General features: G+C 33.3%; 3 protein-coding genes and 2 long non-coding RNA genes across 12 annotated transcripts; 4 read left to right on the top strand and 1 right to left on the bottom strand.

The window, feature by feature from the left end:
- The first annotated feature begins 26 nt into the window (after positions 1 to 26).
- On the top strand, positions 27 to 4,594 carry LOC145962773 (peroxiredoxin 2-like). Its single transcript, XM_083084116.1, has 4 exons — positions 27 to 182; positions 3,042 to 3,189; positions 3,687 to 3,995; positions 4,240 to 4,594. Exons 2-4 carry the CDS (start codon positions 3,062 to 3,064, stop codon positions 4,382 to 4,384), a joined length of 582 nt encoding a protein of 193 aa, XP_082940242.1. The 5' UTR covers positions 27 to 182; positions 3,042 to 3,061; the 3' UTR covers positions 4,385 to 4,594.
- A 631-nt stretch (positions 4,595 to 5,225) lies between these two features.
- LOC145962776 (uncharacterized) lies at positions 5,226 to 7,951 on the bottom strand. Of its 4 annotated transcripts, none has more exons than XR_014435957.1 (5): positions 7,606 to 7,951; positions 7,058 to 7,379; positions 5,973 to 6,993; positions 5,573 to 5,881; positions 5,226 to 5,300 (listed from the first exon to the last, which is right to left on the bottom strand). It is a non-coding gene; the product is annotated as an uncharacterized LOC145962776 (long non-coding RNA). The 4 variants fall into 4 exon arrangements; XR_014435955.1 differs by having other exon boundaries at positions 5,573 to 6,702; positions 6,774 to 6,993; XR_014435956.1 differs by having other exon boundaries at positions 5,573 to 6,646; positions 6,774 to 6,993.
- LOC145962775 (uncharacterized) lies at positions 5,241 to 7,222 on the top strand. Of its 2 annotated transcripts, none has more exons than XR_014435951.1 (3): positions 5,241 to 5,821; positions 6,414 to 6,581; positions 6,803 to 7,222. It is a non-coding gene; the product is annotated as an uncharacterized LOC145962775 (long non-coding RNA). The 2 variants fall into 2 exon arrangements; XR_014435952.1 differs by lacking the exon at positions 5,241 to 5,821 and adding an exon at positions 5,829 to 6,299.
- Positions 7,562 to 14,168, top strand: Prx2 (Peroxiredoxin 2). The gene is made up of 4 exons (XM_083084115.1): positions 7,562 to 7,734; positions 12,182 to 12,329; positions 12,823 to 13,131; positions 13,376 to 14,168. The coding sequence occupies exons 2-4, from the start codon at positions 12,202 to 12,204 to the stop codon at positions 13,521 to 13,523; spliced, it is 585 nt and encodes a 194-aa protein (XP_082940241.1). The 5' UTR covers positions 7,562 to 7,734; positions 12,182 to 12,201; the 3' UTR covers positions 13,524 to 14,168.
- A 132-nt stretch (positions 14,169 to 14,300) lies between these two features.
- On the top strand, positions 14,301 to 18,253 carry LOC145962769 (synaptic vesicle 2-related protein). 4 transcript variants are annotated; one of them, XM_083084112.1, is made up of 10 exons: positions 14,301 to 14,641; positions 14,895 to 15,020; positions 15,271 to 15,433; positions 15,798 to 15,919; positions 16,381 to 16,622; positions 16,924 to 17,093; positions 17,198 to 17,439; positions 17,646 to 17,805; positions 17,933 to 18,048; positions 18,115 to 18,253. In XM_083084112.1, the coding sequence occupies exons 1-10, from the start codon at positions 14,605 to 14,607 to the stop codon at positions 18,171 to 18,173; spliced, it is 1,437 nt and encodes a 478-aa protein (XP_082940238.1). In that variant the 5' UTR covers positions 14,301 to 14,604; the 3' UTR covers positions 18,174 to 18,253. The 4 variants fall into 4 exon arrangements, with proteins under 4 accessions (XP_082940238.1, XP_082940236.1, XP_082940237.1 ...); XM_083084110.1 differs by having other exon boundaries at positions 14,895 to 15,056; positions 16,384 to 16,622; XM_083084111.1 differs by having other exon boundaries at positions 14,895 to 15,056; positions 17,933 to 18,018.
- The last annotated feature ends 144 nt before the right edge of the window (positions 18,254 to 18,397 follow it).

Here is an 18,397-nt window from a genome sequence, read left to right as displayed (position 1 = left end):
TGATAGATGTCGCGACGGTCTCGATGCCGCTCGACTTCGTCTACTAGTATATATGTAGCGGTTGATATCAAAAGGGGATCTCGCCACGAAAACCGGTCGCCGGCTGCTTCCCGTTGCTTTCGCAGTCATTGTCGTGTCTCTCGCCCACCGCGGACTACAATCTTCCGAGGAAGTTAACAGAGGTAATTCTAATTCGCCTGTTTCTCAAACGTCCGCTACTCTTTCCGGTATATATAATTTGCGGTCTCGCGATTATATTTGCACTCTCACAAATAAATGGCGCGCCGGGAAGATCGCTCTGCTCTAGATACACAACATTTTTTTTGCCACGACGAAATATCCGAAACTGGCGGCGCAACCTTTATCAGACGACGCCCCGACGATACGTAGCAAGTACAAAGAATCGTAGAGACGAATTTCACAAGTCGGAAGTTGTGTTTTCGCGAACTTTCGCGAACGGCGCAATTTCGCGATTCCCTTTGCCTTATTTCGCAAGAATGAAGGTCGACGCGAAAGATAGAAAGAGAGAGAGAAACAGAGAATTCGAGAACGTGCGTCGCGTATTATACTCGGTGAATGTAACGAATCTCGAGTCGTGCGCTTTATATTAATCGAGTTTAAGAAATAGTTGCGTAAGATCACATCTTTACAAATAATAATACGGAAATAATAACAGAAATAACAATCCTCCCTGCGACGAAATAAATGTTGGAAAAAATACGTAAATAAATATACGTAATATGTATTGTACTTGCACTTGATACATATTTTAAATTATATTATATTATAAAATAATTGAAATGAAGGCTGGAAGGAAATTAACAGTAGCATTATAAATAGCCTAACTTTTTTGTTTAACATTTAGTACAGATATATTTCATTTAATCCAATCGTTACATATGTAAATAAATCTTTCTTTTCTCGAGAGAATCTCTTCTTTCTGAACATTTTTATTAATATATTTATTTATTATTATATTAATATTTATTTTTTTCTATTAAATGTCATATTTATACGAAATAATTATAAAAAATGAGATACACAGAATTGATCCAGAAATTATTATACATCAAACTTTTTCGAAATGTAATTTCGCGTTCAATTGTCATTGCGCGAATTGACGCAATGTGATGGCTCGTTTAACACACTGGAAGTTATTAGTCATTTACACACATCGCGTATGTATTTATGCAAGCAATATCAGTCTCCGAGCTTGAGTTACGAGCAAAAATTACGAGCAAATTAACCACATTGTATCTCTCGTGGATGCACACACAGATATTCTTTGAAAATATTCGTTGTTTGATTGATTTATAATCTGACAAGGACATAAATTATCTGTCGTAAACATATACGGAATTTAAAATCATCCGTTTCGTTAAATTAAATACGATTACTTACATAATGTTTACCAAAATATTAATCTTTGTAGGTTTCGCATTTTTTGTTCTCATTTTCTTGTCACATACAAATCATAATGTCTTGTCGCAGTTTTAACTATTTCAAAGTCTTGAAAAAATCTTTACAAATATTTACATCTATTTCTTGACATTAACAAGTGGTCATGTGCAACAAAAATTAAAAAATAAATTAACATTTTTTATTGATTATGGCTTTCGGAATATTCTATTGTTAAAAAAATATATAGCATAAAATATGTGACCTTTAAGGATGAATAAAAATTAAACGTCATTATTTCTTTTTTAAAGTAAAAAAGGAGGAATGCAACAGCACTTATTTTACACTAAATGCGGCTATTACGAGCTTGGAATGGAGCCGTTTATAACAAAGGAAACGGTGTGGCGTTTAAACGCGAGGTCGTTTGCAAAATTACTTCTATGCGACTTCTCGATACAGGCAAAAGTTTTCCTCATAGAGGATTCCTTTGTATCTAGCGCTCTCCTTTTCTATCAACATCTTTTTTCATTCCAAACACCTTTCGGTCTTTATAGTTCTTTTGACCGTTGCGTAATCTGAAGCCTCACCTGGCATTCTGGATTCTCTTGCTTCTCTTTATTCATTTTGATTCTTTTGTGAGAGAAATCGAATTCAGTTTTCAATTCAATTATCAATAAAATTTAAATTATTTAAATATTCTTGTAATTTAAATTACCAAGCTCTATTTATTTTTAATACTAATTACGCAAAATAGAACGTAAATTTTAATTAAAATTAGCGCATTTTAAATGTGCTAAAAATATGTTGCTGATTGTGAGTATATTGATAGGTGAAGTACGAATATCAAAGTAAAGCATGTTTGCAATTCCTAAAGTCCACTTTAGATATGACTCTATTGAAATTAGTTTTCGCAAATTCGATAACATTTTATTAACTTTAAATATTCACAATTACATAATTCTCTCTGATATTTCCGTGCGTCACTAAATTTTTCTGTTCGAATTATTATTTATGTTCCATTCGTCCAATGTCATGATTGATATTTCCCATTTATTGACTCGTCATCAAGATAACAGTGGATATATTGTATGCTGTAGACTCTATAATATGTGTGGCGAACACATCAAATACAATATACATCAAATACGCGCGAAAATACATGCACATAAGTTATCGCTGAATAAATGTTTAGGCGATTCTTGGTCGAATGCTTATTATTGTGTGCAAATCTACTCGTGCTAAGTACTGATATATTTAACACTGCTGATTATGAATTGTCTGAATTTATATTTTTTATTGACAGAGGGAGAACGTATTTCCATTATATTTCACAGAAAAACTTACGCTACAGAAACTAAATATTCCACGTTCAAGATTGCTTCACAGAAACTACAAAGACTACAAAGATGTTATTCATATTCAGATTTCGTAGCTCCATAATATCTCATCGCATTTATATTATCGCGTGAAAACATACGTAGATATACAGATTCATGAAACTTAGATTATTTTATTTAATAATTTACTTCTAATAATTTAATGATTTTTGAAAATACATAGATTTATTATAATTGAATATTATATATATCATAAAACTCGTATATGTAAGATGTAAAATTTATCTGTATTTTTCTTAATTGTAGCAAAACAAACAGCAGCAGTCATGCCTCAGTTACAGAAACCAGCACCTTTTTTCTCCGGTACCGCCGTTGTAAATGGACAATTCAAGGATATTAAGCTTTCCGACTACAAGGGCAAATATGTTGTGCTCTTTTTCTACCCGTTGGACTTGTAAGTATTATACATTACGATTTTACTTTCGTACGTATAAGAGGATTATATAATTCTTGACTGCTACACAAGAAGTTCTATTGTATTACGTGCTTAATGTGTTAATATTTAAACTAAGAACATACATATATTTAATTCTTAGCTAAAACATTTTTAAGATAAAGAGATACATTATGCATTGTGAAAGATTTACATTTATGGACACAAAAATATATTAAAAACTGCTTCTATTTTAGCTATCATAGCATCATAAATATTAAAAAAATGAATATGCTATATATTTATTTCAATTAATTGATATAGGGGTTTTTAATAAATAAAGCATCATTCAATGTATGTGAATTTTAAAAAAATTTACAAGAAATAAGGTCTTAAAAGCACACATTATTAACTTATTTTAACGATTTCGTATAGATAAGAGATAGTCAGTTACACAGAATACAATCGTTACAAATCGACTATCGTGAGTTATAATTGACGATATCATTTGATCGCAGCACTTTCGTATGTCCGACCGAGATCATTGCTTTCTCTGACCGCGTGAAAGAGTTCAATGACATCAACTGTGAGGTGATCGCCGCATCCACCGATTCTCACTTCAGCCATCTCGCGTGGGTGAATACACCCCGTAAACAGGGTGGTCTCGGTGAAATGAACATCCCTCTGTTGGCGGACAAGAATAGCAAAATTTCCCGCGATTACGACGTAATCGATGAAGATACGGGAATTCCCTTCCGTGGTCTTTTCATCATCGATGATAAGCAGAATTTGCGTCAAATCACCCTCAACGATTTGCCTGTCGGAAGGTAAAACTCTTGCTCATATATTAACATTAATAAATCCACAAAAGTTTACTTTGTGTCGCAATAATACTACATAATATAGGCTATCAAGAAAAATGTAGAATTCAAGCAAGTTTTGTATTTTCATTTAATGTGCTAAAAAGAATTAAACTAATTTATTTAATAGTACCGCGATTTTTGATGATTGAATAAATCTTTGTACCGAATCTAGCACTAGCAATAATCTTATCGCGTTTTTTAATTTTAGATCCGTGGACGAAACTCTACGGTTGGTTCAAGCGATCCAATACACTGATAAGCATGGCGAGGTATGCCCAGCTGGTTGGAAGCCCGGCAAGAAAGCCATAAAGCCCGATGTTGTTGGCTCAAAGGAATACTTCAAGAATCAATAAAATATCAATAGACAATAAAATATCATAATATTTCTTCATACATCTTGTTAAATATACTTATGTGTGTGCGTTTTATATTCTTTCATCGCGTAATTTTGTAATTTGACGCGTCTACATTTCCGTTTATGCTTAGCATAGCTAAGTATACATTATCGAAATAACACACATTGAAATATTCATTCTTAGTTTAATAAATGGGTTTATTTTCTACATGTTTTAAAAATATTTCACCATTTCGCATAGTATTACTCATCATTATCTGATGTATGTGCAAGAATGCACAGCGATACAACTAATAATGAATTAATGAGAGAGAGAGAGAGAGCAAGTAGTCGGATATACAGTTCGCTTCCTAACGGATATGTAATCATACGTTCTGGCGAGTTAGCGGAGGAAGCTCTTACACCGGATCGAGAGGTATAGTCGATTGGTTTACCTTTATTACGGTAAAATCATCACGATGTCGGATTAACGATCTAGAAACGAAATTAATTATCGTTAGATTTCGTTAGCGATTCCGATTTTGATTATTTCGATGCTCTTAGATTAAACGCGGGGAATTGATATAAGAGCATATTTTAACCGCGCATAAATTTTCGGAGCGATCAAATCAAAGCAGTTCTTTCGCATCCTCGCGCGTATCTTTTATTCACGACTATCGCTGCAAGCACGTCGGAGATACCTCCGTATCGTCGACGCCGTCGTCATCGTTTACGACGAGGAGACTGGGAAATCACGCAGTGTTGCAAGGTCACGGTGATGTAGCGAAGGAAGCTCTCTCGTTGTAGGAAACACGGAGAGAACATCCTCACACGCGTACACACACGCCTACTCCTATCAAGTTCCTCGCGAGGCTAACATACTTTGCGCGTACATACGAATTTGTATATGCTGCCACCACCGTTCCCTGAAAGCGCTTAATGACGAGAGACGCGAATAATATTAGAGGAGACATTAGTGCTCGAGAAACGAAGCGCCAACGAGAGCGCTGTCGCGTCGGAAATCGATGAACGTCAATGACAGAAGAGATTCGGTTTATCCCGAGCGATCAATTATGACACGAGGCGTCCACCGAGGTGGATGAAAAAGCCTAATTATCAATTTAAAGTCCAGCTAATTTATACGGCGACCCGCGACACGCTCTCCTCCGCACTTCGTACTCGTCGAGGTATTGTGCACCGATCTCACCAGTATTAGTATAATTGCATAATCCAACAATATTATGTGCCTGGCCTTATTTGCACGTCGCGAATTTGCGTTTCGCGCTGTCAGATAGATGATGCATTTCACGTGCGCGCGCAGGGGCCGCCGGGTAAACGCGGCAGGAAGGGCGACAAAGGCAACAAGGGGCATGAGGGTGTTCCAGGATTGGATGCGCCGTGTCCGTTGGGACAGGATGGACTTCTTTTACCGGGCTGCGGCTGGAGACCACCGAAGGTAACCGATAGCTTTATTTTTCGTTTTGAGGTTTGTGGGCGAGATAAATTGGTCCTGGTGCTAATAACACGGATAACATGTTATTACAATGGGATTGTCTCGCGCTGGTTGACGCGACGCTTTGACGCGCTCAGTGGGAACTCAGCCTAACAAGATGTGCTCTTCCCGTGGACGTATTTTCGTCACGTTCTGCGCAGCACCAAGTTTCCGCCATCTTGCAAAAGGCATTGCCTTATATAGCCCTTATAGCTATTATAACATAATCTTTCTCAATAACAACAGCCACGTGCCACGCAGCTATTTAACATCGCGACAATATAAAAAAACCCCTTGTTTATAATGCCGTCGTGTTCGTTTAAAAAATGCAAAAATACATCACGGAATAACCGAAATGTAAACTATTTTTCGTTTCCGAAAAATGAAGAATTGATTGCGAAATGAAAAATATTTTGCAAAGAAAATGTGAACCCCAAGAATGGTATGTATATTGTATAATATTCTGATTCTCTGATACGTTCAAAGTGTAATTTAACAAGTGTTAAAAATAACATTTTAATAAAATTGATGAATTATTTAAAATTTGTTTATGTAGCTCGCGTTTGTTCCCAACATTTCCATCCTTCATAGTACAAAGATCGATCGTTCTTACTTGAGCTACTTCCTACTTATACCCCTGTGAAGTCTCGGATGTTGAAATCGGATGCGATTCCGATGGAATTTGCAGAGGACGATATAACAGCTCCAGCGGAGAATGATTTGGGTAATTATTGACATATTTTCATGTATCATACTTTACGGAATCACGCTCTAGTAATTCTTCCGTGCCTGGAAAGTTACTGTATTCTTCATTTTCTTCTCAATGTTGAAATTCATTTTTTAAGCTACGAAAAGCGTTCTAGTTTTTTTGTGCGTAGTGTATTTAAAATATAAAATAAAAAGAGGTTTACGTTACATATTCAAATTTAAATAATATATTTTCAGGCTCAGACGTAAGAGAAGAGAATCACGTTGCCACAGAGTGTATTGCATCCAGCTCTGAAAGTTTTGCGATATCAACGCCTGCAAGTGAAACAGTAAAAGTCACCATTGAAGAAGCATCATGCTCTGCCACGCAAATTGCATCGAGTTCTCAGACTTAACATATAAGCAGAGATACGTTTAGTACATCTCATCTGGAAAATTCAAAGGTCATTGAAGATGGTGTACAAAAACTGATGCAGCAAAATGTAGACTTACTTCATCAAAATAAAATGCTGCAAGACAAAGTTCTTCAACTGGAACGGATTAATAAACTGCGCGAAAAAGAGATGAATAAACAACACGAACAAGAGGTGAAGAATAAATTACAAGAAATGCTTAGTCCCTTTTTCACACCTGGATAAGTAAAATTTTTATAGAGAATTTTATGCATTATCATTTTGATTGTATACCTTTTCCCCGTATCTGTGATTGGTTTAGCAACGTTGAAGAGAAAGGCGACGCGTCAGCAATTTCGCTATGATTTTCATTTTTTTTTTTTGTTATCCTGGACACTTCGATTCTCCCGTAAACTTAGTATCTATATAGAAGGCATATTTCGCATTAATTGCGCTTACTTTTATTACGGAACAAAATTTTTCGCAGTTCGTCTATAAATTTTTCCTATTTGACTAGTCCTATTTGGACTATTCATACAATCGAGAGGTACGGAGCGCCTCGCGCCAACGCGTTTAAATTATACAAGATGGCGGAATCTTGGCACGCTCTCTTATTGATCAGTATAATATACCTGCGCAATAGCACACCTTGTTAGTTACACTATAACAACATTGATCTCGCCACGAAAACCGGTCGCCGGTTACTTCCCGTTGCTTTCGCAGTCATCGTGTCTCTCGCCCACCGTGGACCACGATCTTCTGAAGAAGTTAACAGAGGTAATTCTAATTCTCGTCCCTCAAACGTCCGCTACTCTTTCTGGTATATATAATTTGCGGTCTCGCGATTATATTTGCACTCTCACAAATAAATGGCGCGCCGGGAAGATCGCTCTGCTCTAGATACACAACATTTTTTTTGCCACGATGAAATATCCGAAACTGACGGCGCAACCCCCAGTCGACACAATTACGTGTTCATTATATAACAGCTATACATTTCAATATCACATTTTATATAACGTGAAAGTTGCTGCAATGTTGTAGTTATATTATAATTTCGCCCCTTTTCAAAAGTAACGGTGATGATACATTTATGTTACAAATACATAACCGAAAAACATAGTTGCTATATATATGTTACATACTTACTTGAAAATACTGCAACCAAGGAATAACATTAATGAAACATATATAATACATATAACATATATATAAATAAGATATATACCATTAATAAAACATATATATAACTTATACGTAAATAAGATATAATTGTAATAAGACGATGTAACGTTTATAAGGCTGATGGCAGAGAACAAGACGTAAGCGCTTACATCTGTCGTAGTCGTAGACATAAAGTAAAGCAGAACAAAACATATACGTACGTCGTGAGAGGCTCTTGTGTGGATGCGGTTACATATACGCTTTTCTCTGCCTTATTTTACGTTAACAACTACGACAGATGTAAACGCTTACGTCTTGTTCTCTGCCATCAGCCTATTAAAGGAAAAATAATTGTTACGATGTTATTGATAAAATATTTTATTTCTTAAAATTTATAGTATTTTTTAAAAATACTTAAAATTATAATGCACAATATCAATATTAACATTGAGACATAATATAATTATCACAAACAAAAAAATTATTATATCATGAGAATTTCTTGTACTTAAGGCATTTAAGTATCACAATACATCACAATACAATGTAATTAAAGAATAGTAACTCAACTTATCTATTGTTAATTTTTTAGAAAAGTGAAATCTCAAGAAATTATAAAAAAAAACAGACAAATAATAATCATTACATTAATACATATACTATAAACCCCTATTATTTCTTTAACGCAAGAGTTGCAGAGAAGCTTTAAAAAATATATAATTCTAATACCGGAAACCAGTACATTCTGAGTTAATGTAATTAAGCAAATATTTTTCTTGATATTATTGCACGCTCTTCTTATCCTTGAGAGAGGTTAGACCACACTAATCCTCGATAATTTGAGGAATCGCAGATATGATGCTGCAAATAATAACAGCAATATTAAACACAAAAGGCTTTTCTTTTTACATTTAAAAATAAATGCACTGATAATAAAATAACTTACCTATTAAAAAGTTTTCTATATGGTATAGGAAGCAACGACAAGCCAAAACGGAAAGAACAAAAGATCCAACGCCACGGATGATTGCAATAAAGGCTGCGTTCCGAAATTCACTGTCAGTAATGAAAATCTACAATATACGTAAACTATAGATTTACAATACTAGCAGTGAATTTCGAAACGCAGCCATAATATAACATCTATGTAGATTCAACGTTTAAATTCTATATAAAAATAATATTATCATATAACTGATTAATGATATTGATTTTACGTTGCTGCAATATCATACTGCAATATTGGTTATATATTGAAGCACCACATGCTTGTTATGTAAATAATATGTTGCATTCGTACATTTATATTACATAACAGGAAGCGATAAATAGAAGTAACTGTGATATAAATATCACAAAACATTTGTTATATAAAGTATTACTCCCAAGTTATATAGCAGTAACAAATTGTGTCGACTGGGCCTTTATCAGACGACGCCCCGACGATACGTAGCAACGTACAAAGGATCGTAGGGACGAATTTCACAAGTCGGAAGTTTCGTTTTCGTGAACTTTCGCGAACAGCGCAATTTCGCGATTCCCTTTGCCCTATTTCGCAAGAATGGAGGTTGACGCGAAAGATAGAAAGAGAGAGAGAAACAGAGAATTCGAGAACGTGCGTCGCGTATTATATTCGGTGAATGTAACGAATCTCGAGTCGTGCCCTTTATATTAATCGAGTTTAAGAAATCGTTGCGTAAGATCACATCTTTACAAATAATAATACGGAAATAATAACAGAAATAACAATCCTCCCTGCGACGAAATAAATGTCGCAAAAAATACGTAAATAAATATACGTAATATGTATTGTACTTGCACTTGATACATATTTTATAAAATACTTGAAATGAAAGCTAGAAAGAAATTAACAATAGCATTATATGTAGCCTAACTTTTGTTTAACATTTAGAACAGATATATTTTATTTAATCCAATCGTTACATATGTAAATAAAACTTTCTTTTCTCGAGGAAATCTCTTTCTCCGAAAATTTGTGTGTGTATTAATATATTTATTTATTTTAATATATGTATTATATATATGTATTAATATATTTAATATATTTATTATTATATTAATATTTATTTTTTTCTATTAAATGTCATACGAAATAATGATAAAAAAAATATACGGAATTGATCCAGAAATTATTATACATCAAACTTTTTCGAAATGTAATTTCGCGTTCAATTGTCATTGCGCGAATCGACGCAATGTGATGGCTCGTTTAACACACTGGAAGTTATTAGTCATTTACACACATCGCGTATGTATTTATGCAAGCAATATCAGTCTCCGAGCTTGAGTTACGAGCAAAAATTACGAGCAAATTAACCACATTGTATCTCTCGTGGATGCACACACAGATATTCTTTGAAAATATTCGTTGTTTGATTGATTTATAATCTGACAAGGATATAAATTATCTGTCGTAAACATATACAGAATTTAAAATCATCCGTTTCGTTAAATTAAATACGATTACTTACATAATAACCAAAATATTAATCTTTGTTGGTTTCGCATTTTTTGTTCTCATTTTCCTGTCACATATAAGTCATAATGTCTTGTCGCAGTTTTAACTGTCTCAAAGCCTTGAAAAGAAAGCCTTGAAAAGTTTTCCTCATAGAGGAAAACTTTTGCCTGTATCGAGAAGTCGCATAGAAGTAATTTTGCAAACGATCTCGCGTTTAAACGCGACACCATTTTCTTTGTTATAAACGGCTCCATTCCAAGCTCGTAATAGCCGCATTTAGTGTAAAATAAGTGCTGTCGCATTCCTCCTTTTTTACTTTAAAAAAGAAATAATGACGTTTAATTTTTATCAATCCTTAAACCACATATTTTATGCTATATATTTTTTTAACAATAGAATATTTCGAAAACCATAATCCTTTGTATCTAGCGCTCTCCTTTTCTATCAACATCTTTTTTCATTCCAAACACCTTTCGGACTTTATAGTTCTTTTGACCGTTCCTAATCTGAAGCCTCACCTGTCATTCTGGATTCTCTTGTTTCTCTTTATTCATTCTGATTCTTTTGTGAGAGAAATCGAATTCAGTTTTCAATTCAATTATCAAAATTATAAAATTTAAATTATTTAAATATTCTTGAAATTTAAATTACCAAGCTCTATTTATTTTTAATATTAATTACGCAAAATAGAACGTAAATTTTAATTAAAATTAGCGCATTTTAAATGTCCTAAAAATATGTCGCTGATTGTGAGTATATTGATAGGTGAAGTACGAGTATTAAAGTAAAGCATGTTTGCAATTCCTAAAGTCCACTTTAGATATGACTCTTTATTAAAATTAGTTTTCGCAAATTCGATAACATTTTATTAATTTCAAATATTCACAATTACATAATTCTCTCTGATATTTCCGTGCGCCACTAAATTTTTCTGCTCGAATTATTATTTATGTTCCATTCGTCCAATGTCATGATTGATATTTCACATTTATTGACTCGTCATCAAGATAATGGTGGACATATTGTATGCTGTAGACTCTATAATATATGTGTGGCGAACACATCAAATACAATATACATCAAATACGCGCGAAAATACATGCACATAAGTTATCGCTGAATAAATGTTTAGGCGATTCTTGGTCGAATGCTTATTATTGTGTATAAATCTACTCGTGCTAAGTATTGATATATTTAACACTGCTGATTATGAGTAGTCTGAATTTATATTTTTTACTGATAGAGGAAGAACGTATTTCCGCTATAGTTTTCGCAGGAAAACTTATGCTACAGAAATTAAATATTCCACGTTCAAGATTGCTTCACAGAAACTACAAAGCTACAAAGATGTTATTCATATTCAGATTTTGTAGCTCCATATCTCATCGCATTTATATTATCGCGTAAAAACATACGTAGATATACAGATTCATGAAACTTAGATTATTTTATTTAATAATTTACTTCTAATAATTTAATGATTTTTGAAAATACATATATTTATTATAATTGAATATTATACATATCATAAAATTCGTATATGTAAGATGTAAAATTTATCTATATTTTTCTTAATTGTAGCAAAACAAACAGCAGCAGTCATGCTTAAGATACAGAAACCAGCGCCTTTTTTCTCCGGTACTGCCGTTATAAATGGACAATTCCAGGATATTAAGCTTTCCGACTACAAGGGCAAATATGTTGTGCTCTTTTTTTACCCGTTTGACTTGTAAGTATTATAAATTACGATTTTACTTTTGTACACATAAGAGGATTATATAATTCTTGATTGCTACACAAGAAGTTCTATTGTATTACGTGCTTAATGTGTTAATATTTAAACTAAAAACATACATATATTTAATTCTTAACTAAAACATTTTTAAGGTAAAGAGATCCATACATTATGCATTGTGAAAGATTTACATTTATGGACACAAAAATATATATTTAAAAACTGCTTCTATTTTAGCTATCATAGCATCATAAATATTAAAAAAATAGATATGCTATATATTTATTTCAATTAATTGATATAGAGGTTTTTAATAAATAAAGCATCATTCAATGTATGTGAATTTTAAAAAAATTTACAAGAAATAAGGTCTTAAAAGCACACATTGCTAACTTATCTTAACGATTTCGATAGATAAGAGATAGTCAGTTACACAGAATCAAATCGACTATCGTGAGCTATAATTGACGATATCATTTGATCGCAGCTCTTTCGTATGTCCGACCGAGATCATTGCTTTCTCTGACCGCGCGAAAGAGTTCAATGACAGTAACTGTGAGGTGATCGCCGCATCCACCGATTCTCACTTCAGCCATCTCGCGTGGGTGAATACATCCCGTAAACAGGGTGGTCTCGGTGAAATGAACATCCCTCTGTTGGCGGACCAGAATAGGAAAATTTCCCACGAGTACGGCGTAATCAATGAAGATACGGGAGTTCCCTTCCGTGGCCTTTTCATCATCGATGATAAGCAGAATTTGCGTCAAATCACCCTCAACGATTTGCCTGTCGGAAGGTAAAACTCTTGCTCATATATTAACATTAATAAATCTACAAAAGTTTACTTTGTGTCGCAATAATACTACATAATATAGGCTCTCAAGAAAAATTTAGAATTCAAGCAAGTTTCGTATTTTCATTTAATGTGCTAAAAAGAATTAAACTAATTTATTTAATAGTACCGCGATTTTTGATGATTGAATAAATCTTTGTACCGAATCTAGCACTAGCAATAATCTTATCGCGTTTTTTAATTTTAGATCCGTGGACGAAACTCTACGGTTGGTTCAAGCGATCCAATACACTGATAAGCATGGCGAGGTATGCCCAGCTGGTTGGAAGCCCGGCAAGAAAGCCATGAAGCCCGATATTGTTGGCTTAAAGGAATACTTCAAGGAATATCAATAAAATATCAATAGACAATAAAATATCATAATATTTCTTCACACATCTTGTTAAATATATAGTGGGTGTAAAAAGTATTCGTACATTAAGAATTGTCACAAAAAATGCTTTATTTCTGTGTAATAATAAATAATAAATAATAAAGATACGATAAAATAGGCGGAGAGAGCTGGTAACTAAATTACAATAAAGAGAAAGAAATTAAACCATAAAAAAATTTTTTATTAATTAACTTAGCGTAGTTGAACGGTGCTAAATATGTAAATTTACCTCCATGCTACTAAAAGAATAATGTTAAGTACGTTAATGTTGACATTCTGATTTCAAGCGAATGAATTACATGAATTATAATTTATGAGTTTTGTTTTTAAATGTTATTAAGAAAAGAAGAATTTATAATATAAACAAATAATTATTTGTTTATTATTTATTGTTACACAGAAATAATCCATTTTTTGTGAAAATTCCTACGAATACTTTTTACACCCACTGTACTTATGTGTGTGCGTTTTATACTCTTTCATCGCGTAATTTTGTAATTTGACGCGTCTACATTTCAATTTTTACTTAGCATAGCTAAGCATACATTATCGAAATAGCACACATTAAAATATTCATTCTTAGTTTAATAAATGGGTTTATTTTCTACATGTTTTAAAAATATTTCACCATTTCGCATAGTATTACTCATCATGAGTTATCTATCTGATGTACAAGAATGCATGTATGTGCAAGAATGCATTTAGCAATATAACTGTGATAATGAATATCGATGCAATTAGAAAACATTTGACAATGAGCTTAGTAAAAATTTCGTATGTCGAATGATCAAACTGATCTTGAATTTGTCCAGAGTTCACATTAGAAATGTTACCTTATTTTTAATGTGTTAGCAGTTATAATTAACATTATTTCTTTTTTTTCTATCTTTATATTATAATTAATATTTTAGTTTAAAGATTCTTGTGAATGTTTCTTGTGCAAGCAAATTGCAAGACATTTTTTGTTTTTAATATTAATAACCTACTTTCCGGTAAATTATCTGCTCATTTGCGATAAAATTATTACTATTTTTCCACATGATATGAGTGACGATTGCGAAACTGCAATAGCTGAAACGGGTAAGGAATGAAATAGAATAGAATATATATATGAAATAGAATAGAATAGAATAGAATATATATATATATATACATACATAGAAGATAAGAATTATCTCACTATTATCATAATAAATATATCTTGTTACATCAATATGACATAATTAATGTCATAATATTAATTTCAGATAATCTTAGAGGCAAAGTTTTTAAATTCATATAAATACATATAAATAGAATTATGCACTTTAAATTTAATAATTTTAATATATAGGATGGGGTGTTTGGCATTACTTCGTCGTTGCGTTATGCGGCTTAGTATCATTCGCAGAAGCAAACACTTCTCTGACTGTACCGATCGTAGCACCGTTAATAGAGTGTGATCTAAAGCTTAATAGAGGTCAAGCCGTCATGCCCATAGCTATCTCTAGTTTCGGTATACATTTCTAGCAAAAAATATTAAAACATTAAACATCAAATTATCAATTAAATTAAATTATTGTGTTAAATTTTCGATTCTTATATATTTACAATTTACAAAATGTAACAGATATCTATGCAGAATTTATTTCAAAGATATTCACAAATGTACATTGAAGCATATATTAGTTTGTTGTATTAATTTAATCTAGCGTTCACTTATTGCGTAGGTATGGCAGTAGGTGCTTTCCTGTTTGGATCTATATCGGATACTGTCGGTCGTAAAAAATCAATCTCAATTACCATGGGCATCGTGTTTTGCGCCTCGACTGCCCTGTCCTTCGCGCAAACTAATTTTTTCATATACTTATCAGTATTCGTGTTGGGACTAGCGTAAGTTTCTATATTCTATTTTTGTACATAACGAAATCGATCGATATAATCTCATAAAATACGAGATCGATAAAATTGTGAAGCATTTATAGAATATTTTTTAGCTACCTTTTATTACATCTAATATTTCATATTTCATATTTATCATCTTTTATTAGAAAAAATAATTCTTAAATATTTTATTAAGAAAATATATTGCTTCTTTTTTGCAATTATTATGTTATTTAAAAAAGCGAAGATATTACGAAGACAATATGTAAAGATATAGATTATGTGTTCATTGTTACATGATTGAAACTGCGCATTTATTTGATTCACATGTGGGTAGTAGTAATTGCGTCATGTTCATCCAACATGTTCATAGAGTTGCCGGTAACAATATCGTCCTCAGAGTCTACCTGATCGAATGCCTACCAATGAGAAAGAGAGGAACTTGCTTAGCCATAATCGATATGTTCTGGATAGTCGGCTATCTATCAGCTTTAGGTAATGGAATATTTGTATATATCTTGTGTCTGAGCTTGTAAAAGAAAATCCTTCATTTTTTATTAAATATTTTTAATTTTTTAATATAAAAAAGTTCTTTAATTTTTTAATCAAAATTTTAAAAATGTCAGATTCATAAAATACTTTTCATATTTTTCTTTAATGCCTTTATAAAAATGACTTTTATTTTATTTTGCAATTTTAAAAGTACTTAAAAAATAAAATCTTGCAAATAGTTTTACATTTATGTAATTCAAAACAGATTTCACGTATAAGCCAATTAATATAAAAACAATCGATTAATCTATGTTTCTAATTTCCAATTAGAGTTATTCACAGATTTTAATCTAATGTGTGTGAAAAAACTTTATAAAAATCGACATTAAAAAAAGATACTTAATAAATTTGTAATTTTCTTTTACAAAAACTGATATTTATATTTATTTGATGAACAATTTGAGAAGGCATCTCCTGGTCCTTGATGCCATCCGTTATACGCATGCTAAGCAAGCAATTCCGAACAAGTTCCTGGCGAGTCCTCGCTACTCTCTGCGGTATGCCGAGCCTGCTGATCGCTTGCGCCTCGAGTCTCCTGCCGCTAAGTCCTCGATACTTGCTATACCGTCGACGCCCGATACAAGCGCTCGGGGTGCTCCGACAGATGTACGCCATCAATAATTCGAAACACGTCGATACCTACCCGGTACGACGATCCAACGCGATTCCGTCGAGGAAATCTTGTTCTTTCCTTGCCCGTTCAAATCTTCGTTTGCTACCCATGCTATTCTGGAAGAGCCTTGATAAAAAATATTAGATTTGAAAGTATGTTTGAAAAAAATATATGTTTCGCTTCGCGTGAAAAGAAAAGAAATTTAAAGAACGCATGGATTGCAAATATGAGGTAAAACTTGACGATCCGAAATTAATAATCATAGTCTTGGAAAAATAATATTTGTAGCTAATTTAAAAAAAGAATGAATATTTAATGTATTTTTTTAATTTAGATCAGGGACCTGGAAGGCTGTGTGCGTCCAGACGACGAAACCGAAGATGACAGTATTTCACAGTTTCAGTATTTTACGAAAACCTGGGAACACATTTACAGAATACACAAGCCTCCATATAAGTGGGTGACACTGTGCGGGATGTTAGCGTGTCTTCTACATTTTCCCGGGTAATAAAGGGAGTTTTCCTCCGTAAGCCTTTTAATACATTTCGTATCATCCCAACTATTGTTCTCGCGTGATTGCGAGGAGAATCACGAGGACGATGTTTAAGATTCGCTTGGCTCGCTCTGTGGAATACGCACGTGCTCCAGGAAATGGAAAGGGACCATGTCGTGAGTGGAAATGATACGTGTAACATCCATGTCCAGAACCTGGCATTAGGTTTTTTGCGAAGCTGCGACGAAGTAAACGAGACTCGTTTCGGACTTCTGTTGCTGGTATCACTGGGCTACATGTTGGGAGAAATGTTGCTCATTATTGGAATTGATGCCATTGGCAGAAAACCGTATTTAAGTGAGTTCCTAAGAACAACCGTACTATCTCCTTATTCATTACGAGATCATTAAGTGTTTTAAAAAGGAAACTCTACATCCTTGATTTGAAACATTTTTTAAACTTTTCACACATTTTCTAGGATATTAAATTTAATTTATGATTTTAAACTTTTTAAAAATTAATGCTGTATTTGTAAAAGGATTTTTTCCTGATTACTTTTATAGTATCTTCGGGACTGGTGGCTAGCCTGATATCGCTCATACTCATTTTCCGGTTGTACCACATAATTCCTATAATTCTGTCGTCGATTTTCCTGGCCGCTTATGCTATCGGACGCACAACGACGTGCGTTTTGCTGCTGGAGAATTATCCCACCGCTCTGAGGTAGATCGTACAAAACGGAGCAGCCAACATACATCCGGCTAATCTTAGATCATCAGACGCATTTTCGTAAATCAAGTATTTGCGAACGCAACGTGTAAACTTGTAGTTTCCGACGTTGGTATTTCAGAGGCACGATGATGGGTTTGACGAGAGTACTTCCACATTTGGTGCTCTTCGCGACGCAACACTTTCTAAGGACGACTTGCCTGCTAAGTATAATCGTCGCGTCTGTTATCTTAATAAGTACGAAAAAAAAACAATTATTATATCTGTTTGGTTAATCATCGCTAAATGTTAAATATTTTATAGGTGCGGCCGCAATAATGCTACCAGTGCCAGATTTAACCAGATTACCGATGAAGGAATAAGTCAAACTTCCGGAGACGTATCTGACGATTTATTTCCACACGATTGTATTTCCCACGAATAAAATTTTATTTTAAACGCGCATTTTCTTTTCCTAAGGATCAGTTAATTTAATAGTCAGTCGTATTGTGTGCAGATAGGAAAGAAATTTGCCATCCTATCACTTCTGTGATAAGTTCTAAGATTTATTCTTCTACGATTGCAAGGTTTCTGCATCGAAAAATAT

This window comes from Camponotus vicinus, unplaced genomic scaffold (assembly GCF_025532165.1).
Source record: "Camponotus vicinus isolate PSW18456_S1 unplaced genomic scaffold, iyCamVici1.0 SCAF_12, whole genome shotgun sequence".
Classification (NCBI taxonomy): Eukaryota; Metazoa; Arthropoda; class Insecta; order Hymenoptera; family Formicidae; genus Camponotus; species Camponotus vicinus.
Note: the sequence above shows the minus strand (reverse complement) of the source record. Positions and strands in the feature narration are given on the sequence as shown.

Excerpts from the sequence above, each read along its gene's own strand:
- LOC145962769 (XM_083084109.1), top strand. The coding sequence starts at position 14,605 with ATGAGTGACGATTGCGAAACTGCAATAGCTGAAACGG. Across the intron at positions 14,642-14,894 it reads AACTGCAATAGCTGAAACGG|GATGGGGTGTTTGGCATTAC; the intron begins GTAAGGAATGAA and ends TTTAATATATAG. Across the intron at positions 18,049-18,114 it reads CGCGTCTGTTATCTTAATAA|GTGCGGCCGCAATAATGCTA; the intron begins GTACGAAAAAAA and ends AATATTTTATAG.
- Prx2 (XM_083084115.1), top strand. The coding sequence starts at position 12,202 with ATGCTTAAGATACAGAAACCAGCGCCTTTTTTCTCCGGTACTGCCGTT. Across the intron at positions 12,330-12,822 it reads TTTTTTTACCCGTTTGACTT|CTCTTTCGTATGTCCGACCG; the intron begins GTAAGTATTATA and ends ATTTGATCGCAG. Across the intron at positions 13,132-13,375 it reads AACGATTTGCCTGTCGGAAG|ATCCGTGGACGAAACTCTAC; the intron begins GTAAAACTCTTG and ends TTTTAATTTTAG.
- LOC145962773 (XM_083084116.1), top strand. The coding sequence starts at position 3,062 with ATGCCTCAGTTACAGAAACCAGCACCTTTTTTCTCCGGTACCGCCGTT. Across the intron at positions 3,190-3,686 it reads TTTTTCTACCCGTTGGACTT|CACTTTCGTATGTCCGACCG; the intron begins GTAAGTATTATA and ends ATTTGATCGCAG. Across the intron at positions 3,996-4,239 it reads AACGATTTGCCTGTCGGAAG|ATCCGTGGACGAAACTCTAC; the intron begins GTAAAACTCTTG and ends TTTTAATTTTAG.